Source organism: Littorina saxatilis, linkage group LG12 (assembly GCF_037325665.1).
Source record: "Littorina saxatilis isolate snail1 linkage group LG12, US_GU_Lsax_2.0, whole genome shotgun sequence".
In the NCBI taxonomy this organism is placed as follows: Eukaryota; Metazoa; Mollusca; class Gastropoda; order Littorinimorpha; family Littorinidae; genus Littorina; species Littorina saxatilis.
Genome location: NC_090256.1, coordinates 45,510,037 through 45,537,611, shown reverse-complemented (window position 1 = coordinate 45,537,611; position 27,575 = coordinate 45,510,037). Strand labels below are relative to the sequence as shown.

At 42.5% G+C, this 27,575-nt stretch overlaps 1 protein-coding gene across 2 annotated transcripts in view; it reads right to left on the bottom strand.

The window, feature by feature from the left end:
- Nucleotides 1-27,575, bottom strand: part of LOC138982053 (formin-like protein) — a 61,786-nt gene that overhangs the window by 10,203 nt on the left and 24,008 nt on the right. For both annotated transcript variants that reach the window (XM_070355270.1, XM_070355271.1), the window contains 22 exons: nt 24,364-24,443; nt 24,025-24,108; nt 20,971-21,169; nt 19,042-19,118; nt 18,283-18,376; nt 15,002-15,079; nt 14,489-14,599; nt 13,778-13,927; nt 12,747-12,848; nt 11,773-11,908; nt 9,670-9,825; nt 8,321-8,445; nt 7,723-7,870; nt 5,742-5,799; nt 5,359-5,428; nt 4,891-4,968; nt 4,353-4,439; nt 3,695-3,763; nt 2,468-2,548; nt 1,503-1,632; nt 568-743; nt 74-175 (listed from right to left, as the gene is read on the bottom strand). In XM_070355270.1, the coding sequence (XP_070211371.1) occupies nt 74-175; nt 568-743; nt 1,503-1,632; nt 2,468-2,548; nt 3,695-3,763; nt 4,353-4,439; nt 4,891-4,968; nt 5,359-5,428; nt 5,742-5,799; nt 7,723-7,870; nt 8,321-8,445; nt 9,670-9,825; nt 11,773-11,908; nt 12,747-12,848; nt 13,778-13,927; nt 14,489-14,599; nt 15,002-15,079; nt 18,283-18,376; nt 19,042-19,118; nt 20,971-21,169; nt 24,025-24,108; nt 24,364-24,443 (2,391 nt within the window). The remainder of the gene's footprint in view (nt 1-73; nt 176-567; nt 744-1,502; nt 1,633-2,467; nt 2,549-3,694; nt 3,764-4,352; nt 4,440-4,890; nt 4,969-5,358; nt 5,429-5,741; nt 5,800-7,722; nt 7,871-8,320; nt 8,446-9,669; nt 9,826-11,772; nt 11,909-12,746; nt 12,849-13,777; nt 13,928-14,488; nt 14,600-15,001; nt 15,080-18,282; nt 18,377-19,041; nt 19,119-20,970; nt 21,170-24,024; nt 24,109-24,363; nt 24,444-27,575) is intronic.

The window sequence follows — 27,575 nt, the reverse complement described above, 5'->3', positions numbered from 1 at the left end:
CACACACACACACACACACAAAACTTGACTAAATGTAACAATTACACCCAGAAAAGTAGCAAAAGTTCCTGACCTTGAAAGCGTTGCAGAAGCGGACAATCTGTGCGAAAAAGTTTGCTGGTGAAATGCTGCGTGCGTTCTCTCCGTAGTACTCCACCACACGTGAGTAGGAGTCCTGACAACAACAGAAAATACATGTGTGAAATCCATGAAAGGCACCAAGCATGTGAGTATGTTGCAGTCACTTTCGTCTTGTATGTGTGTGCATGCGTGCGTGCGTGTGTGTGTTGTGTGTGTGTCTGTGAAAGTGTTTGTGTGTGTGTGTTTGTGTCTGTATAAGTGTGTGTGTGTGAGTGTGTGTGTGTGTGTGTGTGTCTCTCTATGTAATAACATCCTTGCATATGATTGCACCAAGAAAGCTAAAAACAACTTGCAGCACATTGAGAGTCACACATTCAAAGAATTAACACCCACACACATGAACACACACATGCACAAACACACACAAACTCACACACAAACACACAAAAAGACAGACTGACAGACAGCATGGCATTTTGAACCAACCTGTGCAGTTTTGACGTCAGCCAGCAATTTCTTGAAGCGCTCTTCAGCATTGGCGAGGAAGTCCTTGAGGATGACAGGACAGTCACGCGAGTCTTTGCGAGCAGCGTACTCGCGTTTCGTCAGCTCGAAGCCCTTCTCAAGCTCATGCATGTCAGTGACGATGTTTTCCATGGAGACTGAAAGTGGAAAATAAACAGGTTAGTAGCCAGTCAAAGTCATCAGACATAAGATGCAAAACAAAAGACATAAAACATTAGATGTAAAACATAAGATCAAAGACATAAAACGTAAAACATTAGACATAAGACAAAAGACATAAAACATAAGACATAAGATTATTTACAGTGTTAGCAGGAAGACAGCATCTTGAAGGGTGTGTGTGCTAGGTATCTGTGTCCCTATACTTTTGCTGGAAACTCATGATCTTTAACGAGTGCATGGGTCTTTTTTGCATGCAATTGTAAACAGGGGTGGTATGATTCCGTCTGCTTACAGTATGCACTGAGCATTAACTCTGGGAAATAGAGAAACATTCCCTTCTGTACCTTGGTTTGAACCGACGCCAGTAGCAATGAACTGGTTACAAAGCCATCGCGCTACCCACTCCTCTAACCCATACACACAATTTCACCCTTGGGGGCCCGGTAGCTCAGTTGGTAGAGCACGGGACTTGCCATCCTTGGGTCAGGGGTTCAAATCCAGGCTGGGACGGACACGAGTCAACTTTATGTGCAGACTCAGAAACCATATCCATGTCCCACCATGTGTCACTACAAAAGATCTTAGTCATTCTGCCATAAGCGCAGATGGCTGATTACATCTAAACACGCACAATCCCGGGCAGCGCGACTCTTGTTGCTGCTAGCTTTCTACTGGGAGGAAACGACCCAAATTTCCCAGCAATGGGATAATAAAGATCAAGTAACGTCAATTACCTAGTGCTGCCTTGTCGAGGAACCTGAGTTCGGAGTCAAAGTTGAGAAGGTCGGGGAACTTGCCCATGACAGTGTGCACCAAGAAGTTCATCAGTGTCGTCTTCTTGTCGCCGGACTTGGTATCTACCAGCTGTACACATAACACTTTTCTTCATTTCACAACTAATCCTACTTGTATCTGAAATAAAATGTCAAGTTCCTTTTTGTTTACCCATGTTAGAAATCCAAAAACAGACAGTCTGCTAACATGCCCAGATTCTGAATGAAGAAAACAAGAATAGTGAGTTATTGAAACGTTTCATTTAGTACACAAATTTATGATGTTTAATTTATGACATTTTGTCAAGTCATAAGTTTTAATTTAAGAAACAATTTATGAACGCTTAATTCATGACGTTTTGTTTTGTCATAAATTACACCTTCCTAAAACTTACCATTCTTGTTTTTTTTTATTAATTGTTACCCATGTTAGCGCAACATACAATAATAATAATAATAATAATATGGGAGATTTATAGAGCGCTTTACGTTCTCTAAGCGCTTTACAATGGAAAAAAACATACATATACAAACAAAGCAAAGCGAAAAAGCATGTGCAGCAGCATTCAGCACACAAGTGACCAATTTACATAAAGCAACATAAAAATGCAAGTGACGGAAGTGTTTATTTATTCACAAATTGCAGCAGGTAAGCGATCTGTCTATAGGGATAGCACTTAAAACCAGATTCTTCTTTCATTCCTGCATAAGCCTGACTGCCATCGTAACACAACTAACTCAGCAGTAACTGACGATTTATCAGCAATATCACAAAGCCAGCTAAGACATATCAAAACCAGTACATCAGATAACACGCACATACATGTGCTTGAAACCAAGAACTGATAGACAAAGACACTTTCTTTCAACAATGTCTGCAGGGTTCAAGCTTTTATCATGGAGTTGTATTTTCAACCCAAACTCACCATGTCCAAGCTCTGCAGCTTGAAGCCATAGGCAGGTCCACGTTTGTTGCTGTTCATGTAGTTCCCCAGGGCTAGGATGATCTGTCACACAACACGTTAACATCAATAATCTGTGTCACACAGATACATGTAATATTCATTAAAAACAAATTATTAGATGTTGATTTGTGTTATGTGTCCATGTGGTGAGATGTTCTCTCTGTGTTCAATTCCTGGGCACATTTGAGAAGGTGTTTTCAGTACATTTTAAGGGGCTTATTGTCTGTCAGGTCTTAATTGCCTATATTGGACATGAATTGGTTTATACGATTCGAGTTTTTACGCCCTCACGGCTTTTGATGTATGCGTGTTTAGGTGGTATCAGCCATCTGCACTTATGGTAGAATGACCAAGATCTTTAACGTGCCATTGTGGTGACACGGGGGTGGGAGATGGATACCGTCTCTGGGTCTGCACATAAAGTTGACCCGTGTCCGTCCCGGCCTGGATTCGAACCAGCGACCTTTCGATCACAAGTCCAGTGATCTACCACCTGAGCTACCCGGGCCCCCATGAAGGTGTTTTCACCGGAAAAACTGTGCTTTCAATAATCAATATACAGTGGAACCCCCCTTTTACAACCTCCAAGAATATGAGAAAATCAGGTCTCAAAAAGGAGGGAGTCTTAAACTGGGGGGTAAATTTACACAGGTTTTCAATAGAGAGTCTGAGAATACAGGGTCTTAAAAGGGAGGGAGTCTTAAATTGGGGGTAAATTTACACAGGTTTTGAATAGAGAGTCTGAGAATACAGGGTCTTAAAAGGGAGGGAGTCTTAAATTGGGGGTAAATTTACACAGGTTTTGAATAGAGAGTCTGAGAATACAGGGTCTTAAAAGGGAGGGAGTCTTAAATTGGGGGTAAATTTACACAGGTTTTGAATAGAGAGTCTGAGAATACAGGGTCTTAAAAGGGAGGGAGTCTTAAATTGGGGGATTCCACTGTACTGCAGTGTATGTTAAAGAGAACATGGCGGGGGGCGAGGAGGTTATGTATGTGTGTGGACCAAGTATGAAGACAGGTCTTCAATGTGGATTGGAAACGTACACTCCACAGGATATTACCGCAGTATCTGAGCTTTGGTTTTTATCATATTTCCAGATCAAGCATATGAACATGTCAAATAAAAGAGCAGAGAAGAATGTAACATCAAGTGTGAGAAGAATATAAACATCAAGTGTTTTCTTACCTCCATCAGCTTCTTGACTTTGTGTGAGTTCTTCAGTGACATGGACGCTGCAATGATGGCATTGACTTGCTGAAAACAAACACAACGTTCAGTTATTTCATCACATCATTCTGCTATAAAATGCCATTTTTGAGGTCAGATATAAAACCCACTGATCTATGGTGTGTTTGGTTCAGGAATATAAATAAGCATGTGTGAGACACTGTACAGCTAGAATCTTCCCCTACTGCATTATCCTTGCAAAATTATATTCATAGCAACAGTGACATATTCCCATGACTATGCGGATTCAACTGAATGAAAAGTTGAGGCTTAATCCCAAGCAAGTTTCTGATGTCTCAAACTGTCCTGGTATCTCCGTCATTCCATTTTCACAGGCACATCTCTCTCTCTCTTTTTCACTCTCTTACACACCCAAGAGACATAAAATCACACAGACACACACAAAAACACACACACTCACACACAACCCCCCTCCCACATACACACAAACACCCACACACACACTCACACATAACCCCCCTCCCACATACACACAAACACCCACACACACATAACCCCCCCCACACATACACACACACACAACCACCCACACACACACAACCCCCCCCCCCCACACACACACACACACACACACAAGACAAGACGAGGTACTGACCGGCTGCAAGTGATGCAAGTTGTCGTAGAAGTTTCCGATGAAACTCATGATGGTCAGCTTGTGACCGAGACGTTCCACCCTCACCATCTGTTGGCAAACATGGCAAGACTGCATTATACGTGTAACGGAGTGCTCCAAGCACAAGAATCACCATTGAAGGTAAAGCCAGTCAAACAGGGGAGAGATTTTAGGGCCAATTTAATAGCCATGCAAAAACTGCAATGTGGCTGCAAAGGTTCACAAGAGCATACCAGATAAGTTGGTAGAGCACTGGACTTGTGATCTGCGGTTTGAATCCAGGACGAAACGGACACGGGTCAACTTTACGTGTAGACCTCAGAGACGGTTTTCATGACCTACCCCTGTGTTACCACTGTGACCTGGGTCATTGTGCCAGAAGTGCAGGTGGCTGATTACACCTTAGCATGCAAACACACCTGGGTAGCGCGACTCTGTTGCCACTTGCTTTCCACTAGGAGGAATCGACCAGAATTTCCTAGAATAAATAATGAAAATAAAATAAAGAAATGCTGCCAACCTGAATCATGAACTTGTCTTCATCAGTAAGAGCTTCCTGCGGTCGTCGGTCTTTCTCATACTGCTTGTACAACTTGACCTGTCAGCAGACAATACCACACGTTATAATGCAGCACATGACTGAACTCACTCAGAAAAATATCTTACGATAGAAAGACAACAAGGCTTCAAAGATCGTTCACTTTTTTTCTGACTTGGCAACCAAAATGAAAAGATGCAGACAAAGAAAAAAAATCAGTAAAAAGAACGGAATGAAAGAACAAGAACAGGTCACAGGACAGAAACTTGCGACCAAAAGAAGAAAGCAATTTAACAGAAAACGACAAATAAGACGCAGGGAAAAAAAAAGTAACAAGAAAGGAATAAAAGAACAAAAAAAGTCACAGGACAGACAGTCATGAGGAAAACAAGAAAGCAATTTAACATGTAACCTAGAAGAAAAGGAAAGCGGCAGGGAGAAAGAGTTTACCTCCTGTTCGTTGGGCAGCACTGTCTGCAGAATGTCCACGATCTCCAGTGACAGGCGCTTCAGGTCAAGACTGTCAGACACACACACAACCATGGAGGTTAGTGCTTTAATAATATACAATACCGACACATGCACAGCCTAGCGGTGACCTTACTATACATTTTCTACTGCAGATACGTTGAAGTCATCAAGATAAAGCTTTCGAAATGTTTCATTACTCTGCAAACTCTGTCAAAGTGAGAATGAACAAATATCATGGAATCTTATGGTACAACTTTGGAAGTGATCTGGGCTTTTTTTCTTAGGTAACATCCCTTTAACCCAAATGCTGCGTGGCTGTTTGCAATACCTGTTTACGTGACAGACAAAATATGGAAGCCTACCCATTGATGGCGCGAACTATCTCCTCATTGGTCATCTCTATCTTCCTCCTGGTGATTGCTGCACACAGAAACACACATTCATACAAACCAAAATGAAGTATACACAAAATCAGCAAAAGCTGGTGGTATCCAAAAATCCTTCATCACACCATATATTTTTAAATAAAAAACAAGAAGTTTGTGTCATTTTATTGGGTGATTTTTTTAAATTTTGTAAAAAGCTCCAAAAATTAACAGATACCGTACTTTCCGGGTCATAAGGCGCGACTTTTTTCCTCGAGTTCGACCCCTGCGTCTTGTATAACGAAGCGCCTAATCCGTGTATGAAATACGAAAAAAATCAAAGAGACCGCTTGAGTACCAGTCAAACAACTTGTGATAATGCATGTTTCAGCTACTAGGTACTGCCCTGCCTTTGATCTGGCCGCACACACAGATTTCCACTCTGTTAAACTCGTCACTGACCGGTCACTGACCCCGGTGCAGGAAGTGTTTCCTCTCTCAGATATGACAGGGGAACCACCTCTCATAGCAAAAACTGGGTCATTGACCCCTGGGAAGAAGGTCGTGTCTATAAACAAGGCCACCCAGCTATCACAATGCCTTTGATCTGGCCGCACACACAGAGCACACATATTTTCACTCAGTTAAAGTCGGTCACTGGTCACTGACCCCGGTGCAGGAAGTGTTTCCTCTCTCAGATATGACAGGGGAACCACCTCTCATGGCAAAAACTGGGTCATTTTGGTGCGCCCTATCGGCCCCCTGCGTCCAATGGGTGACTGGATTACAATTTTTTTTAAAAAGAAGGGGGTGCGTCTTGTATAACGAAGCGCCTTGTCACCCGGAAAGTACGGTACTTTATCACAGGCAATAACTTAGGCCTTGACTAAGTTGATAGCAATGCGAGTGTAAAGCAAAAGCACAAACATACAACGACAGAACTGGTCACTTTATCTTAGCATTCAACTGAGCCAGCTTCCACTACCAGCAATCAAGCATGAAACAAATTTACAGGGTATGATATAATGTCTGGAAGAAAAGCGACGTAAAATGTACGTTTGATGTCACATTTTCAATTATGATGCAATTGATTGAACTTCTGATACGCTTCAAGTCCCTGAATTGCATTCTAAAAATCAGGCCCCCTGTGGGTGATTGTGCTTTCTTTTGCACTCCCAAAATGATGACAAAAACGATGTTTGGTGGCTTGTTGTCAGACCAGCATTTCTTGATGGTCCTCGGGGAGCATATCGCCTTCTGTTACATCTATATCAACCTTGGCCTTGCGGCCTATGTCAATATTTTGATGAGACAAGCCTAATGCTGGTGTTTGAAGAAGACAATCGCAGTGGACTTGTTCCGAGTCAAAATATCACACCATATGTTCAGAGTACAGCAGTCCCTCTCATGAACGGACACACTTGGGCCATAGCAAACCTGTCTGTACATTGCAGGTGGCCGGTCACGGGAGGGGTGAGAGACTGTCATCACGCCTTTGCGGCTGTGACCTTTGCACCAAGAGCCGGACTGCTCTGTTATCGATTTTATTGTGGTACAAATTTGACGATGGTCTGTCCGTACATTGCAGGTATGACCTGCTGTTGGGACCGAAAATTAGTCTCCGCGTCCATGTTTTGCAGGTGGCCGTTTAATGGGGGGGGGGGGGGGGCAAATATAAAAGAAAAAACACTCCGTGCCGAGCAAATGTGTCTGTACATGTCAGGTGGCCGCTCACGCCGGGGGCTGTACATTGCAGGGACTGCTGTATTACCAATACCTGTCCAAATATAGCCCAACTGGTCAAAGGGGACTTAAATGTCAAATAGTCGGTCGATTGGTCATTCGGTCGGTCGGTCAGTCGGCCAGCCAGCCAGCCGGCCAGCCAGCCAGCCAGCCGGCCAGCCAGCCAGTCAGTCAATAAAGAAGAAGAGTGTGGTAGTGGAGATAAGGTTTGGTAGTGGAGATAAGGTTTACTGACCAACGTTGCGCAGTCTGTTGGGTTCCAGGATGGACACAGCCTCTCGCTTCCTGTTCTTCAGGGCTTTGGGCGTGCCGTTGGCTGACGCGTGCAGGGGACCCGCCGGGCCCAGTCGGAACGTGTCCTCAAACTCGTTAAAATCTATCACCTGGAAATAAGAAGACAAGGCAAGTTAACAGTCGGAACATCTCTTCAAACTCGTTAAAATCTATCACCTGGATGTAGGAAGAGAAAGCAAATAAAAAAATTTCTCTCTGAAGTTCTCCTTATTTTCATAATTACATTTTTTCCATACATTGCTAGCTGTCCTGAGATGATGCCCTATTAGTCAAAAGTGTGGGTCTATTGCAGGTATTCCCATTCCACTAGAGAACCTTGGTTTTTAATCACTCACTCAAGATTTCACTGTCCTTATAAAAACAAGAAAAATTGCCTCGCTGACACACTGAAAACACTTACAAAGGACAAATAACAACACGACAAAAAACAAAGACTGAAGGTTGCACTCACAGAATAAAGTTTTTCATCATCCAGCTCGGAGAAGACAAACGAACGACAAACCGCAAACAAACAAAAAAAGAGGGAAGGCTGCACTCACAGAATAAAGTTTTTCATCATCCAGCTCGGAGAAGACGGTGCCCTTGACCTGCTGGGGTTTGAGCGGCGTCCAGTTGAGGATGGGCAGCCGGAACTTGGTCTGGATCTTCCTCTTGATGGTCATTGCTGGAAACACACAACGTGAGTTATATCGCTTGTCATACACAAAAAAAGGAAAAGAAAAAACCTCAACAAACAAACAAACAAACGGGGGAAAAAACAGAGAGACAGTGAGACAGCAAGAGAAGCAGACAGCGACTGAAACACAAAGAGAGACAGTGATATAGAAGCAGATAGAACAAGTCGCGTAAGGCGAAATTACTACATTTAGTCAGGCTGTGGAACTCACAGAATGAAACTGAACGCACTGCATTTTTTCACAATGACCGTAGTCCGCCGCTTGTGCAAAACGGAGTGAAACTGACGAGCCTGTTCAGCGCGGTAGTGGTTTCGCTTTTCTGTACCTCTCTTCGTTTTAACTTTCTGAGCGTGTTTTTAATCCAAACATATCATATCTATATGTTTTTGGAATCAGGAACCGACAAGGAATAAGATGAAATTGTTTTTAAATCGATTTCGGAAATTTAATTTTGATCATAATTTTTATATTTTTAATTTTCAGAGCTTGTTTTTAATCCAAATATAACATATTTATATGTTTTTGGAATCAGGAAATGATGTAGAATAAGATGAACGTAAATTTGGATCGTTTTATATAAAAAAAATTATTATTACAATTTTCAGATTTTTAATGACCAAAGTCATTAATTAATTTTTAAGCCACCAAGCTGAAATGCAATACCGAAGTCCGGCCTTCGTCGAAGATTGCTTCACAAAAATGTCAATCAATTTGATTGAAAAATGAGGGTATGACAGTGCCGCCTCAACTTTTACAAAAAGCCGGATATGACGTCATCAAAAGTATTTATCGAAAAAAAGAAAAAAACGTCCGGGGATATCATTCCAAGGAACTCTCATGTCAAATTTCATTAAGATCGGTTCAGTAGTTTGGTCTGAATCGCTCTACACACACACACGCACAGACACATAGACACACACACACACATACACCACGACCCTCGTCTCGATTCCCCCTCTATGTTAAAACATTTAGTCAAAACTTCACTAAATGTAAAAAGAGAGTGACAGAGAGACAAGGTGTGAAAAAATAGACAGACACACAAACAAATCAGAGGGATCAAAGAAAAAAATAAAAGAGCTACTAAACTCAGAGAAGAAAATAGACAGAGTTAGACACAAAGAAAGATAACAACTGAAACAGTCAACGACAAACAAAAACCTGACACACACAAAAAATCCTCAAGACAGGAAGCCAAGAAGAGAACTCACCACCCATGTTTGGAATCATCGCTCCGGGGGGTGGTAGGGGTGGGGGTGCCCCTCCAAAAGGGGGAGGGGGTGGAGGAGGTGGTGGGGGAGGTGGTGGGGGAGGAGCGGCAGCAGGCGGTGGCACCGGGCTGGCGACGGACATGGGACCTCCAGGACCTGAAAAATCACACACTGCATGGTGATTATTGATCAAACTGAATGTACACACTGAATGTATGAAATATCACACACTGCACAGGGATTATTGATCACACTGAATGTACAAAACATCACACACTGCATGGTGCTTATTGATCACACTGAATGAGTCAATTGGCTTTTTAAATACCTAAGTTAATTAAAACTAGTATGTGTGCCGGTGAACATATGCACTGATTTCTGTGATGAATATTTTTTATATTCTTTGATGTGCACCCTTATGCTGAGTGTGATAACCCTCGAATGACTAGTCCTGTGATAAATATTGTTCAATGACATATCTAGTCCTGTGATAATGATAGTTTTTAGCGGTAAACTTTTAGCTAAAGCTGACGGCAATTTACCTATTTGGAATCATGTTACTATTCCTGTTAGTGTACATATGCGTGCGCGAGTGTAGTATGCTTCGTATGGTATTTTTATCTGTTGTCTTATTATTTGTTTTGTCTTTTAATGTGCACCACACTGAAATTTCTCTGTATGAGATAATAAAGTATTCGTATTCGTATTCGTACACACTGAATGTACTAAACATCACACACTGCACAGTGATTATTGATCACACTGAATGTACACACTGAATGTACAAAACATCACACACTGCATGGTGCTTATTGATCACACTGAATGTACACACTGAATGTACAAAACATCACACACTGCACAGTGATTATTGATCACACTGAATGTACACACTGAATGTACAAAACATCACATACTGATTATTGATCACACTGAATGTACAAAACATCACACACTGCACAGTGATTATTGATCACCATGCTCTCCATGCTGGGACTTGGGCGCTGCATCTTTAGCTTAATATTCCATTTTTAAAGTCCTTTTTTCACAGTGAATGTGGAACTGATGTTATTAATATCAGGTCAAGATATGTTATGCAGTAGCAGAAAAAAACCTACCGGCGGAACAGGCACAGGTTTAGGACTGGAGTGAAACAGACATGTCATGTAGGCTGACAAATGTAGTAAATGGGCTTTTTTCCACATCAACTTCATGTGTGTGTATGAGCCTGAGAATGAAGAGGGAGGAGTAGCCTCCCTGCAGGCATCATGTGTGTGTGTATGAGTCTAAGAACGAATAGGGAGGAGTAGCCTCCCTGCAGGCATAACTTCATGTGTGTGTGTATGAGCCTGAGCATGAAGAGGGAGGAGTAGTCTCCCTGCAGGCATAACTTCATGTGTGTGTGTGTATGAGCCAAAGAACGCATAGGGAGGAGTAGCCTCCCTGCAGGCATAACTTCATGTGTGTGTGTATGAGCCTAAAAACGAATAGGGAGGAGTAGCCTCCCTGCAGGCATAACTTCATGTGTGTGTGTGTGTATGAGCCTAAGAATGAATAGGGAGGAGTAGCCTCCCTGCAGGCATAACTTAAGTTTTGTGTGTACGAGCCTAAGAATGAATAGTGAGGAGTAGCCTCCCTGCAGGCATAACTTCATGTCTGTGTGTATGAGCCAAAGAACGCATAGGGAGGAGTAGCCTCCCTGCAGGCATAACTTCATGTATGTGTGAGTATGAGCCTAAGAACGAATAGGGAGGAGTAGCCTCCCTGCAGGCATAACTTCATGTATGTGTGTGTATGAGCCTAAGAATGAATAGGGAGGAGTAGCCTCCCTGCAGGCATAACTTCATGTGTGTGTATGAGCCTAAGAATGAATAGGGAGGAGTAGCCTCCCTGCAGGCATAACTTTATGTGTGTGTATGAGCCTAAAAACGAATAGGGAGGAGCAGTCTCCCTGCAGGCATAACTTCATGTGTGTGTGTATGAGCCTAAGAACGAATAGGTAGGAGTAGCCTCCCGGCAGGTATAACTTCATGTGTGTGTGTACGAGCCTAAGAACGTATAGGGAGGAGTAGCCTCCCTGCAGGCTGAGAGCGTCCCCTGTACCTGAGACAGTCTTCATCTGTTCCAACTCCTGCAGCTTGGCGTCAAGCATGCTCTGTCGCTTTCTCGATTCCTCATCCTTCTCGCTCATTGTGCTGCGTAGCGTGTTCATTTCACTTTCCTGGCTGGCTAAGATCTCCTGAAAAGAGGGCCATGCACAAAAGATAAGATTATAAATCAACCAATAAACAGAAGTGTAGCGTGTTCATTTTGCTTTCTTGTCTGACTAAGACCTCCTGAAAAGGGGGCCATGCACCTAAACTGATAAAGATAGAAAGAAAAGAGAGATGTAGTGTGATGTATGTAGCTGTGTTACCCTGAGTTGTGTTACAAGAAAAGAGAGATGTAGTGTGATGTATGTAGCTGTGGTGCCCCGAGTTCTGTTACAAGAAAAGAGAGATGAAGTGTGATGTACGTAGCTGTGTTACCATGAGTTGTGTTACAAGAAAAGAGAGATGTAGTGTGATGTATGTAGCTCTGAATTGTGTTACAAGAAAAGAGAGATGTAGTGTGATGTATGTAGCTGTATTACCCTGAGTTGTGTTACAAGAAAAGAGAGATGTAGTGTGATGTATGTAGCTGTTACCCTGAGTTGTGTTACAAGAAAAGAGAGATGTAGTGTGCTGTGTGTAGCTGTGTTACTTACCCTGAGTTGTGTTACAAGAAAAGAGAGATGTAGTGTGATATATGTAGCTGTTACCCTGAGTTGTGTTACAAGAAAAGAGAGATGTAGTGTGATGTATGTAGCTGTGTTACACTGAGGTGTGTTACAAGAAAAGAGAGATGTAGTGTGATGTATGTAGCTGTGTTACCCTGAGTTGTGTTACAAGAAAAGAGAGATGTAGTGTGATGTATGTAGCTGTGGTACCCTGAGTTGTGTTACAAGAAAAGAGAGATGTAGTGTGATGTATGTAGCTGTTACCCTGAGTTGTGTTACAAGAAAAAGAGATGTAGTGTGATGTATGTAGCTGTGTTACCCTGAGTTGTTCCAGCTCGGCGTTGGACTCGGACAGCTGTTTCTCAAGCTCCACCGTCTTGGTCATCGCCTCCTCCTCCACCTCCTGCAGGTGTTCGTTCAGCTGTAACACACAGGAAAACACAGGTAAATAACACACAGGTAAATAATACAGAAATGCAGGTATTCGTTCAGCTGTAACACACAGGTAAATAATACAGAAATGCAGGTATTCGTTCAGCTGTAACACACAGGTAAACACAGGTAAATAATACAAAACTGCAGGTGTTCGTTCAGCTGTAACACACAGGTAAACACAGGTAAATAATACAGAACTGCAGGTGTTCGTTCAGCTGTCACACACAGGTAAACACACTTGTTAACTACAACACGATTATAGAGGCAGTGTTTTTCTATCATATACAGTGAAACCTCCAATTTAAGAATCCCTCCCCTTTAGTCTTGGAGAGGAACGAATGGGACAAAGTTAGGGTGACCATGATCCTTTATTTGAGTGTGTCTTGTCTTTTCTACCAAGCATCACAGCTTTCAATATTCGTCTCTTTCATTCTATACTTTCCTCTCTTATCAATAGCATTTCTTCTTCTCTCCACTCCACTCTCTTATCAATAGCATTTCTTCTTCTCTCCACTCTACTCTCTTATCAATAGCATTTCTTCTCCTCTCCACTCTACTCTCTTATCAATAGCATTTCTTCTTCTCTCCACTCTACTCTCTTATCAATAGCATTTCTTCTTCTCTCCACTCTACTCTCTTATCAATAGCATTTCTTCTTCTCTCCACTCTACTCTCTTATCAATAGCATTTCTTCTTCTCTCCACTCCACTCTCTTATTAAAAAAAATCTCTGGGTGCATTTCCTGTAAAATGATTCCTAGGAAATCATCAACAAACATGCACAGCCTCCTTTCTAATTCATGTTTATCTAAGAAATGCAAGGTCTTGCATGCCCAATGAAATCAACACAATGCCAACACTGATCGTAAAGTAGATGTGTATATTTAACCAGGAATGTTGGAGAACCTCAACTTACATGTGACAGCTCATCTTCTAGCTCCGCGACTTTCTCCAGAGCGTCTGTCTTGGTCTCCGAGTCTTCAAGCAGTTGTGCCACGTCGATCATGTTGTCTAGGTACGCATGCACCTGAACTGCTAACCGATCACTCTCTGTGTGTCGAAGTTTCTGAAATAAGGAACATTGCATCAAACAATAAAAATTACAATACTTTATTCTCCATTAAAATGAATACATTAAAATTAAAAATTGTCTTCGACACGTCTAACCTGCCTGTCAACGATTATAACATACACATTGTAATACGAGTTATACAGAAATAAGAGTTATTAAGTTATCAACCATTGCTCTGGTGCTCACACAAACCTTGAGTAGACCCATTATCTTGCAGGCATGATATTGAAGACTACTGAGAGTTTATCAGACACAAATATTCAGCTTTTTTAATTTCTTCAGGACTTTTACAGTCTGTCAGTGTCATTCATAATGTAACATGAAAAGAAATTGCAAGATGAAATTTTAAGTAAGCCACATTCTCCCTTTCTCTACTCCCTCCTCCACTGCCCAGGAAGGAAATACAAGTGAATTCTTCTTCTTCTGCTGAAACTCCCACATTCACTCATGTTTTATGCACAAGTGGATTTATACGTGTATGACCGTTTTTTCCTTGCCATTCAGGCAGCATACGCCGATTTCGGGGGAGAAGTGAATTCAAAGTTTGTAACCAACCTCTAGATAGTCGTCCAGTCCAGCCTGTGTGAACTCGTGCTGGAGATGTACCCTGAAGTTCATGTTCTCCACCGAGTGAACCACGATGTTCACAAACTGCATGCACGCAACCTGCATAATACACACACATACAAACACATACATCATTGACTTGCACAATACACACACATACAAACACATACATCATTGACTTGCACAATACACACACATACAAACACATACATCATTGACTTGCACAATATACACACATACAAACACATACATCATTGACTGGCACATTACGCACACATACAAACACATATATCATCGACTTGCACAATACACACACATACATCATTGACTTGCACAATACACATACATACAAACAAATATATCATTGACTTGCACAATACACACACATACAAACAAATATATCATTGACTCTAGTTATTTGTTTGACAGTAAATGCACAACTACAAAACTTCTTAGAATGAGAAAAAGATAAACTAATAGCAAAGAAAAACCGTCACTGACCATGAAGTCAATATGAAATTCCTCGTAGTTCTTGAAGTACTCCATCAAGGTTTCGAATCTGTGTATCTCCTCACACACCTGAAATCAAAATGGTAACAAATTGTTAACAATACAGACACTAACATTCATTCCAGTAAAAATAAATACAAGAAAACTACTGTAACGACAATAAGCGTTGCTGCCTCAAATAAACCCTCATAACCAAGTGATCTATATTAATCATCAAACATCCTGCTTCATAATGATATGCCCAGTTACTTACTATAACTGATTTTCACCATTAAACAGTATTGCAAATAGAACAACAGACTGTGCATTTGATTGCTAACATAACACAACAACATAAATAAATGCCTTCAATAATATAATTTACCGATCACTATTCAATACAGGTTTGATACTCAATCCTTCAGCCCCATCCTCCCCCCCCCCCCCCACATTCTGTTTTGAAATAAATGTGCCATCAGTAAGAACTTTGTTGGTGTGTTGTACTTCTTTGAAGTTGTCCAAGGCAGAGTGAATTCACTTGAATTAAATGTGCTGTCAGTAAGAACATTGTTAGTTTGAGTTTTGTACCTCTTTGTAGTTTTCAAAGACAGAGAGAGAGAGTATGGGGCTTAACTCTTACCAGTTCGCTCCCTTACCCATCGTAAGCAAGCAAGCTTACGATGCCCCGCCCCCTGTAGTTTTCCACTGACCAATTATCTAATTATTGAAAAAAAATTGGTTATTTTACATTGGATGGGTCGGACAGTGGATAAACTCATATGTTAGACACACTTTATGACAGAAACAAGCTGGGTTTTTGTTATAAGTTAGTTATAGGAATGCATTATTAGGCCAAAAAAAATAAATAGTCTGTTTACGGTAACATAGGCCAACAAAATAGGGTCGGTAGGTCGGGATTTTAATTATTTGTTTTAAATTTTTCCCAAAAACATATTTGGCTCACGTAAGTGTAGCCTATGCGATGCTAAACTTTGTCTATCTGTGCGTGTGTATGTGTGTGTGTGTGACTGTGTATGTGTGTGATAGAAACTTTAACATTTGACTGAACACCGAAATACTAATTTTACCTGGTTATTATCCTAGCAACACTGCCAACAGCTTCAAAGTATTGAAGCAATGATCAACATTTCGTCGGCACGTATGTAGTTAAAGTGTGTATCCAAAGAAAACGGGTGGTGGGGGGTTTTGGGGGGATAAAAACAGCAGACTGGTTTGTGTCGTGTATGGTATGTAGACCAGGTCAGGGGTCAAGGTTAGGTCAGATCGCGTGAAGGATTGTGGTATAGATACAGTTATCACCGAGCTGCAGTTCGCCGATTCGGAGAACACGATTTCACATTGTTCGGTTTCGTAGCTCCAGAAAAATAGATAAAGAAGATACCAAAGGAGATTTCCTACAGGTTAATCTGCACAGCGTGTTTCCAGTGTCTGCGCGAGGAAGCGCTGTCGAAAGCGCAGTGTCGATCTGGCCATCTGGCAGTCGTGTCCCCGTAAGTACTAAAAAGTAGGCTACAGACAGACAGATCTAGATCTAGTGTCTCGCACTCTTGCACCGTATCACTTATGCTTACTGTTTCTTTCTTTCTTTATTTGGTGTTTAACGTCGTTTTCAACCGTTCAAGGTTATATCGCGACGGGACGGAGTGATTGAGTTTGTGTTACTGTTTGTCGATTTCTTACGTGAGCCTTGAAGGCTTCGCCTCTTGTTTTAAGTTATTTTGCCAACAAGCAAAGACTTTTTTCTTTTTTTTTTCCTCTCCAAAAAAACATATTTTTAAGTTATTTTGCCAAAAAGAAATACTTTTTTTTTCTTTCTTTTTTCCCCCAAATGCCCAACAAAAGTCTAGGGTCGCGCAAAAAAATAGGGTTGGTCGGAATACCGTAAACACACTATTTTTTTTTGTTGCCTTAGGCAAGCGTATGTCATGAAACGCCCAACTTTAAAATTTGGGTGGGGGTCTGAAGACAATAACTTTTTTGTTTATCAGCAAAACTCAATACAACTTTGCTATGTTATGTAAAATGAATGCTAAAACAGACTAGGTAGCAGCATATCTAAAGTAAACTGAACACACACAAAAATGTCTTCTTTGTGTTTGTCACGTGTTCCAAAAAATGGGCGTACAAATTTCAACAAAAATCATGTTGTCACCCCCATAACCTTTTTTACCTTTAAAGATAGCACAATTCTCTTTGCAAATATGAAAAGCTTATTCATTTTCCTTTCATTTGATATATAACTTTCTATATTTCATTCAGAATATGACCCCAGATAGCCACTCGGCAAGTAGGCACCAACAGCCCTGTAAAATATGCCCTAAAACCCCCGAACTTGTCAGAGTCAACGTCCTCCCAGGTAACTAGGGACCTATATTGGGACATGATTTATTATACGATATTAAAAGTGGGGGGCGTAATGTGGGGAGGGGGACTGGAGGGTGACGGGGTGTGGTCGGTAATAGGTTAAAAAAGTTGCGTTTTAAAAAGTAATTTCTTGTTTGGTACGGGTTCGTACCTTTTACTGGACTGAGACCAGAGTTTCCTACGGGGGAATGGGGTAGTTAAAAAGGTATTTGATTTTTTTAATCGATCACATTTGTTATAAAAGTTGATAAAATTTCAGAGCCACCTGATAAATTCAAAGACATAGGGAATACTGGGTGGCCGAGTGGTAACGCACTTGCGCTCGGAAGCGAGAGGTTGCGTGTTCGACCCTGGGTCAGGCCGCAATTTTCTCCCCCCTTTCCTAACCTAGGTGGTGGGTTCAAGTGCTAGTCTTTCGGATGAGACGAAAAACCGAGGTCCCTTCGTGTACACTACATTGGGGTGTGCACGTTAAAGATCCCACGATTGACAAAAGGGTCTTTCCTGGCATAATTGTATAGGCATAGATAAAAATGTCCACCAAATACCCGTTTAACTTGGAATAAAGGCCGTGAAAGGTGAATGCTCGCCTAATAGGCTACTGAGCTTCACTGGCCGATGTGAATGCGTTATATATTGTGTGTAAAAAATGTCTGTTTGTCTGTCTGTCTGTAAAAAATTCCATTTCAAACGGCAGAAATTAATATGTAAGCGCCTAGGGCTATATCTAGATTAGGCGCATAAAAATGATCACAATAATAATAATAATAATAATACAGTTGAATTAAATGTCCCATAAACAAAAACTTTGTTGGTTTGAGTGTTGTACCTCTTAAGTTGTCAAAGGCAGAGTGAATCAAAGGTCCCATCAAATAACAACTTTGTTGCTTTGAGTGTTATGCATGTACCTCTTTAAAGTTGTCGAAGGCGGAGAGGATGATGTCATGACCGCCGCTGACCAGACACACTGCGGCTAGGAGCTCCAGGACTAAGGCTTTAGTTCTGCACACACAGCGTTCAATAACTTTTCTTTCCCTTTTAATTGTTCCTGTAATCGTTGTTTGCTATCCTAAGTGTCCATTGTAGGACTCTATACTGAACACCTTGACTGCCAAACGAAATATGTTTAACAAATTCAATCAAAAAAAGTCATAACTAAAGGTAAAACAATTACACCCTAACTGAGAAAATGATCTCCAGGGGAGGCAATCATCTGGCTGCAATTCAAAGGGCGATATACAGCGGTTGTTTCCCTTGTCAGAGTATTAATCTTTTGATGTTGGCAAAATCCTATCTGATATGTTTTGTGGCAGTCAAGGGGTTAATAGTCCAGAGATTTAGATCTCACAACGTGTAGCCAAATTGGAATTGTGTACGTGTAGCTATGACATTCCCTGTAAGTTTGATGTTATTAAATCAAGCTTTTACTTAACCCAATTTCCAAGTTCTACATGATGCACTAGCCAACACCTCGTGTAAAATGGATTCCGGACAGCGATTGTGCTAAAATGTCTAGAACGTGTGACGTCATAGCTACAGGTACAGGTACCTGTCTTGGCTACATCTAGATCTCTCTAATGTCTGAACATACCGTAAACTTCTGTGGTTGAGAATAATGTCTGAACATACCGTAAACTTCTGTGGTTGAGAATAATGTCTGAACATACCGTAAACTTCTGTGGTTGAGACTGAGGGCTATACAGTTGATGGCGTGTTTGTGAGCGATGACAAGGTTGAAGCCATACTGAAACACACCATTGTCACAACCTTACACATATGTACCATGGAAAACAGACAATTGGATGCAAGGTTTGGCAGAAAGTTGAAACCATACTGAAACACATCATTGTCAAAAGGTTGGTTGGTTATTATTGGTTATCATCTCTTCGGCAGTTACATACACTCTAACATGATCAAATCTGTACAGATCATAAAAACAGACGAAAGGGACATGGGAGATGCAGAATAGTTGACAAATACACAAGGTGAGGATGTGTTGAGTGTGTGTGTGTGTGTGAGTGCATGAGTGGGTGAGGATGTGTTGTGTGTGTGTGTGTGAGTGCATGAGTGAGTCAGGATTTGTTGTGTGTGTGTGTGTGTGTGTATAGGTGGGTGCATGTGTGTGTGAGGGGTTCATCAATTTGTCGTGGGGTGTGCGAGGGATTCATCAATTTGTCAAAGGGTGTGTAAGGGATTCATCCATTTGTCGTGGGGTGTGTGAGGGATTCATCCATTTGTCGTGGGGTGTGCGAGGGATTCGTCAATTGGCCATGGGGTGTGTGAGGGATTCATCAATTTGCCATGGGGTGTGCGAGGGATTCTTCAATTTGTCATGGGGTGTGTGAGTGATTCATTAATTTTTCACGGGGTGTGTGAGGGATTCATCAATTTGTCATGGGGTGTGTGAGGGATTCATTAATTTTTCACGGGGTGTGCGAGGGATTCATCAATTTGTCAAAGGGTGTGTGAGGGATTCATCAATTTGTCGTGGGGTGTGTGAGGGATTCATCAATTTGTCGTGGGGTGTGTGAGGGATTCATCAATTTGTCGTGGGGTGTGTGAGGGATTCATCAATTTGTCGTGGGGTGTGTGAGGGATTCATCAATTTGTTGTGGGGTGTGTGAGAGATTCATCAATTTGTCGTGGGGTGTGTGAGGGAATGGGGTGTGTGAGGGATTCGTCAATTTGTCATGGGGTGTGTGAGGGATTCATCAATTTGTCATGGGGTGTGTGAGGGATTCATCAATTTTTCATGGGGTGTGCGAGGGATTCATCAATTTGTCATGGGGTGTGTGGGGGATTCATCAATTTGTCATGGGTTGTGTGAAGGATTCATCAATTTGTCATGGGGTGTGTGAAGGATTCATCAATTTGTCGTGGGGTGTGTGAGGGATTCATCAATTTGTCGTGGGTTGTGTGAAGGATTCATCAATTTGTCATGGGGTGTGTGAAGGATTCATCAATTTGTCATGGGGTGTGTGAAGGATTCATCAATTTGTCATGGGTTGTGTGAGAGATTCATCAATTTGTCGTGGGGTGTATGAGGGAATGGGGTGTGTGAGGGATTCATCCATTTGCCATGGGGTGTGCAAGGGATTCGTCAATTTGTCATGGGGTGTGTGAGGGATTCATCAATTTGTCATGGGGTGTGTGAGAGATTCATCAATTTGTCGTGGGGTGTATGAGGGAATGGGGTGTGTGAGGGATTCATCAATTTGTCATGGGGTGTGTGAGGGATTCATCAATTTGTCGTGGGGTGTGTGAGGGATTCATCAATTTGTCATGGGGTGTGTGAGGGATTCATCCATTTGCCATGGGGTGTGTGAGGGATTTGTCAATTGGCCATGGGGTGTGTGAGGGATTCATCAATTTGTCATGGGGTGTGTGAGGGATTCATCAATTTGTCGTGGGGTGTGTGAAGGATTCATCAATTTGTCATGGGTTGTGTGAAGGATTCATCAATTTGTCATGGGGTGTATGAGGGATTTATCAACTTGTCATGGGGTGTGTGAGGGATTCATCAATTTGTCGTAGGGTGTGTGAGGGATTCATCAATGTGTTGCGGGGTGTGTGAGAGGTTGACCACTGTGTTTCACCTGGTGGTTCATGATGGCGCGCAGACACATGATGCAGACGTGCACGTCGTCGCGCGCCTCCCCCATGTTGAGCTTGCTGCTGTACTTGGAAACGCGCGGCGACCCGATGGTATTGGATCGACGCAGGTAGCGCCGCGGGCTGCGACTCAGCCCCGAGTCCAGGCTGGCCGTCTTCTCTGTGTTCAGTAGCTGCTCGCGTCTGTAACAACCATGCACTGAGTTGTAGGGATTAGAGTCAGTGTTGTGAAAGCCTCAGACCTCGGAACTGTAAGGTTTGCACTTGGGAGTATTCTCAATTAAACTTGGTATATTTCCAGAACAAGAAGGGCAAAGCCCATACGACTCACATGCTTGACCTTGACCTTTACATGACCTTGACCTTCAGAGTCAAGGTCAAATAACTAAACCTAGCAATGACATCATACACTAAGAACTGCTTTACACATTTTTCCTACCAAAATACATGTGACCTTGACCCAAGGCCAAGGTCATCCAAGGTCATGCAACACAAAGCTGTTAATTCAAGACATAGGAAGTACAATGGTGCTTATTGGCTCTTTCTACCATGAGATATGGTCACTTTTAGTGGTTCACTACCTTATTTTGGTCACATTTCATAAGGGTCAAAGTGACCTTGATCATATGTGACCAAATGTGTCTCATGATGAAAGCATAACATGTGCCCCACATAATTTTTAAGTTTGAAACAGTTATCTTCCATAGTTCAGGGTCAAGGTCACTTCAAAATATGTATACAATCCAACTTTGAAGAGCTCCTGTGACCTTGACCTTGAAGCAAGGTAAACCAAACTGGTATCAAAAGATGGGGCTTACTTTGCCCTATATATCATATATAGGTGAGGTATTGAATCTCAAAAACTTCAGAGAAAATGGGAAAAATGTGAAAAATAGCTGTTTTTTAGACAACATTTATGGCCCCTGCGACCTTGACCTTGAAGCAAGGTCAAGATGCTATGTATGTTTTTTGGGGCCTTGTCATCATACACCATCTTGCCAAATTTGGTACTGATAGACTGAATAGTGTCCAAGAAATATCCAACGTTAAAGTTTTCCGGACGGCCGGCCGGACGGCCGGACGGCCGGACGGACGACTTTGGTGAGTACATAGACTCACTTTTGCTTCGCATGTGAGTCAAAAATGAGCACACTCCATGCAGCATTTGAACATCCATGATTCAAACATGCTTCACACGCCTCTGTCGCACCATTACCTAAGTTTACCAAAACATTTAAACATTCAAATTATTCAATGTTTACTGACAAAAGATAATCATGTGTCAAAATACTGGATCGGCTTCGGGATGCGCTTTTGAAAAAAAAGTAGTCTAGGAATTTTTCTCATCATATTTTTTCCCCACTGAGAGTACTGATCGTATTCTAGACAAGCATGTGTACAAAATATGGCGAAATCATATGGGTTCCCAGGTCTGAAGCCTACATACTCTTCTGTGATGTGGTGATATAGCTATTCTGATGGACACGTGGGGGAATTCGGGGGCTGTGCAGGGGCGGATCAGTTGCTTTGTAAGGGGGGGGGGGCACTTTGAATCGAAAGTGAATGTGATGGGCGCAAAGCGCCCGAATTTGCTAAGGGAGTCCGGGGGCATGCCCCCCCCGGAAAAAAATGTTGCCCAAAGAAGCAAAATGGTGCCATCTGGTGCCATTTGAACTTAGAAATGATCATACAATCAGCATAGACAAATCTTTTTTTTTTCTTCTTTTTTTTTTTTTTTTTTTTTCGGGGGGGGGGGGGGGGGGCACGTGCCCCCTGTGCCCCCCCCCCCCCTCGTCCGCCCCTGCTGTGATTGGATGGTCTCTTCCGATCATCAAAGCATAATGCTACGGAAGTTGGCCATTTTTGCCAATATCCAAAAGCATATTGGCAATAACAAAGACGCATGGTTCCGGTTTACCCATCTGTACCACACGATGTTTCACTGAATCGACAACAGCATACACTGACAACTTAAAATTCTTCTCGGGAATGTTTTTCAGCTTTACAAATGTCGATAGCATACCCTTTTCTGCTAACTTCCCGATGAAACAGGACTAAACCAATTATTTTCTGTCCCTAAACACCACAAAATGCCCAAAGTCAGTCGAAAGATGTAGTACAAACAGGGGAGTAAAACAGCCGTTTTTGTGTGCCAGTTGCTGACTGACACAAACTTTCGCATTCGGTTTTTCTTATCTCGTAACTCCACACTAAATACCCCACTTCCCCTCTGAAGTATAAATGCCATTCAACCAAACTGAAAACTTCGTTGCCGTCTGCTCGCGTTGTACGGATTAGCTGTTCTCTTCTCCTCCCCCTTGTTGCATCCTAGTTTTTCAGTTGTTTCTAGTTTTCCGTTGATGTTGTGTTTTGGTCTTCTTCATAAGTAGTCTTGTTCAAAATTTAAAAAACTCAAACTTTTTTTTGTTGTATAGGAATGAACTAATAAAAAGCTGTTTAACAGCTGTGTTGTCAAATCGAGTTTTTTTCCGAAGTCAGTGTGGCGCCTGCGCAAAACTAATGCGCATAAGAAACGGCGTCTGCTATCAAAACCTGAGATCAACGCATCGACACAAAAACTGTCATTCTGTAAGTTTGGAACAACAAATCAAGGTCAGAACAGCTATATAATCGCTATTGTATTTTCAGCATGTCCCTAATATCGGACCCTATTGCTACGCTGAAAACACAATAGCTGTTATTGTTCCCAGCCACAGAGGACAATAGACCAGTTGGTCCCGGATTCAAAATATATATTGGTCAAAATGTGCTGCCCACACAAATTGTTGAGTCAAAAGACATCCTGTGTGTCCAAAACTATCGGATATCTGACCTGCCTGGGGTCAGAACAATGTGTCAGATAAAAGAAGAAAAAAAAGCGTACACACACACACACATAGAGTGTCTGGCCTCATGATGACCTGTGTGAAGGAGAGGTAGTGGACCAGTACGTCCAGACCCTGGTTGCCACCCCCCCCCACACACACAACCCCCCCTCCTACACCCCTCCACACACCCACACATAAAGAGTGTCTGACCTCATGACGACCTGCGTGAAGGAAAGGTAGTCCACCAGTACGTCCAGACCCTGGTTGTCCTCGCTGAGGAACTCCCGCACCCACCTGTTGACCAACACAGTGCTCCTTTAGTGCCACATACATACAAACACACACACACAGTGACACCCAGTGACACACACACACACACATACACACAAACAGTGACACACATACACTGTGACACACACACACACAGTGACACACACACACACTCACACAGTTTTTTGCACACAGACAAACACACACACACACACACGCATGCACACACACACACACACACAGAAACTGAATACAGTCAAGCTTAGCAGAGAATCTTACTCAATGTGGTTTGTGCGGAGTGAGATCTCAAGGTCACGCAAGACTTGAGTTGATGTTGAGTCACCCAGCATCTTGCGCTTCTGGGACAAAACAAACTCACATGTCACTAACAACAAAGTAACAGTGAAAACATTTCAAGCTCACATCCTACATACTGTACACAAAAGATGTCTACTTGTCTAAGAAGTAAACAGATATCTATTATCTGAGTCTTTCTTCATAAGTTACAACAGCACATTTGTTTTTGATACATTCCCTAATGACTCATGATAACTTTTTTTTAATTTAAAATGTTCCTTTAAATAAAACCATTATTACCCTACTTTCGGGACTTCTAAGTTGCAACTTGTTTGCTCAAAACGATACACCAAGGATATTTCTTGGAATAAACCTGGTATTTGCTTGTGTCTGTTATACTGCATGCTAGTCAGGGAGAGGCCACGCCCCTCAAATGCCAGTGTACACATATACATCAATGTAAAGTTTGTTCTTCCTCTATCCCATTGTCCCCCACTCGCCCCACCATTTTCTCTACTCTTTCCTATGAAGGGTTCAAGTAAATAATTAAGTAGAGTGTACACAAAATGTGCCATGTCTTCAGAGCAAATCTAGAGTCTTTGTCCTGCTTCTGAACCAGGCATGGGAATTAAAAAAAAGTAGAAAAGGCTGAAAATGTTTAAGTAATAGCAAAGTTGACGGCGCGAAGTGCCTAGCTTTATACTAGGGGAATCGGCGGGCATGCCCCCCCGGAATTTTTGTTCTCCAAAGAACCCAAATGGTGCAATTTGGTGTCATCTGAGCTCCAAGTTTGCCATTAAATTCAGCTTTTAGAACCACTTTTGCCTCCCCCATTTATTTTTTTGGCGGACACTTTTGCTTTTTCGGAGGAAGAAAATAAAATTTCGGCGGACAATTCCCATGCCTGTGAACCTTCCCCCTTACCGCCCCTGGCTGCCCTTCATCCCTTCCCTCTGAGGACTATGGTTTCACAAAGTGTGTTTCCTATTCAAGTGCAATCTAAGTACATTAACCCTGTCTTTCCTTTCAGTGTGTACAAAGCTTTACAATGCACTTGTCGTGTCCCAGTAAACCAATGGTATTGTGTTCTTATCTGAATGACATTTCACTTTTAACTCTCCATACCCCTCCCCACCCACTTTTTTCAGCTAAACAATCCAAAATGTAGCAGTATTCAAAGTATCATGCAAACCTCTTGGGCTGCACTGATAGTTTGCCTTCTCACAACCTCCATGAATGCAAACTTTCTACCCTCACCCCTCCCCTCCACCTCAATTGAATCCGTGCAGTACCATACACTGTTCCATGTTCATATGGATCCTCCCCCCCCCCACCCCCCTCTCCCCCCCCAATGCCCTTTCAAGGACTCTGCCAGTCGTATTATTTTCCTCATTCTTCTCTCCCACTTAAACCCTCAACTCCAAAATACAACTCTTGAGATGAAGTCTCAAAATATACCCCCTACCCCACTTCAACAAAATACACTTGACGTTATATCAGTCTACTTTCTTGCAACCCCCCCCCCCCCCCCCTGTCTCTCACGGCCCCAGCTCATTAGTAACTGCCTGTTTAATGTTGCAACCTCTGAACGAACATCAAGTTTCCACACTGCGGAAGAGGGGAAACTTTGCTGGTTTGGAGGAGCTCTGTCTCTCTCTCTCTCTCTCTCTCTCTCTCTCTCTCTCTCTCTCACCTGGGCCAGGTAGATGGAGCTAAACTTAGTCTCACCTGGGTCACAAATTACCTAGGCCGCACGTGCCAGGTGTACACACACTGTCAGCACAAACACACTCCTCTCCCCCAGCCCCCTCTCCTCCCCCCCCCCCCCACTCCTCGTATTTCCTCCCTCCCCCCCCCCCTCCCCCCCCCCCACTCCTCGTATTTTCCTTCAGCCAGGTAACCATCTGGTGCAGGCATGTCGGGATTCCCCATACATCTGATTCTTGGCTCCACAGGCGCTGGACATTTCTTTCTTTCTTTCTCTATTTATTTCCATCTTTCTTTCCTTCTTTTTAATTTTTTTGTATCCCCCTATCCGCCAGCAAAGAATGACACTCATAACCCCGACCTTCTTCACTTGGACGCCTCTGTGTCCTCTTTACATTTAGCCCTAGCGAAAAAGGCCCGCCTGTGAATCTGTCAAACTCTACTGTTTCCACAACCCTATGGCTCTCATCCCGTTCTCAGTCTTCATCATTCTAAATGTCTTATTATCTATCAGTCACTGTGAATGAAGGAGTGAACACAAAAAAAGTTTATGGTTTGTTTGTTTGGGGGATGCATCTTGTAGCAGTTTTTAGTCTTCCTATTTGTTAGTGCCTCACCAGCTACTATGAGTCACTGTGCCTCTGGGTAAACCCCAACACACCGTTTGTCTTATGCGTTGTCTTCTAAATATGTTCTCAGTCTTCGTGTTTTTCAGTGTCTCACTAATTGGCTAATTTTAATCACAGTAGTGGTACAGTGAAAAAAACACTTTTGAGACCGCCCAATCTTAAACTCCCTCCCTTTTAAAATTCGTTTTTTCCCCAGAATTTTGGTTCATAACCTCTGTAAATCTACCCCCGTTTTAAGACTCCTTCCTTTTAAGATCTGTTATTTTCAGATTTATGGGGCTCTTAAAGGGGTGTTCCACTGGACCTGTGAATGAACGTAAACCTCTCCATGAGGTGAAACTGGGTAACACTACCATGAATCACGGTGCAAACTAACTGCATTGTTTTGGGCCACAACCAGTGAACCACAGGGCTTGAGGGGCGGCGGTGTTTACCATTCACCCAAACAGAGCGGGTGTGGAGCCACAGACATAGGGTGGAGCGCCTATGCTACCGGTAAAGCAACGTTCTGCTCCATCACAGCACGTGTGCCTCGTCTCTCCAAGACAGACGGATGCTCTATCTTCCCATCTTCTCCCTTACAACTCCGAGGACAGCCCACCAACCCCTTTTCTCTCCCCCCCCCCCCCCCCCCACACCGTCTCCTTTCAACATACCATTACCCTCTTGATCATCTTCAAGCGTAATTCCATGTTTCTAGCAATATTTTGGCCACAGTCTAATTCTTTCAAGTTAACATTCCACTAGCCTTTGTAGTTATACTCTAATGCAATCTTCACTTGTATTATGCTGTGTAATTGTTAGTTTGATGTTATACCTGACAGTATCTTATATTTGAATTTAGACTTTTAGCACTTT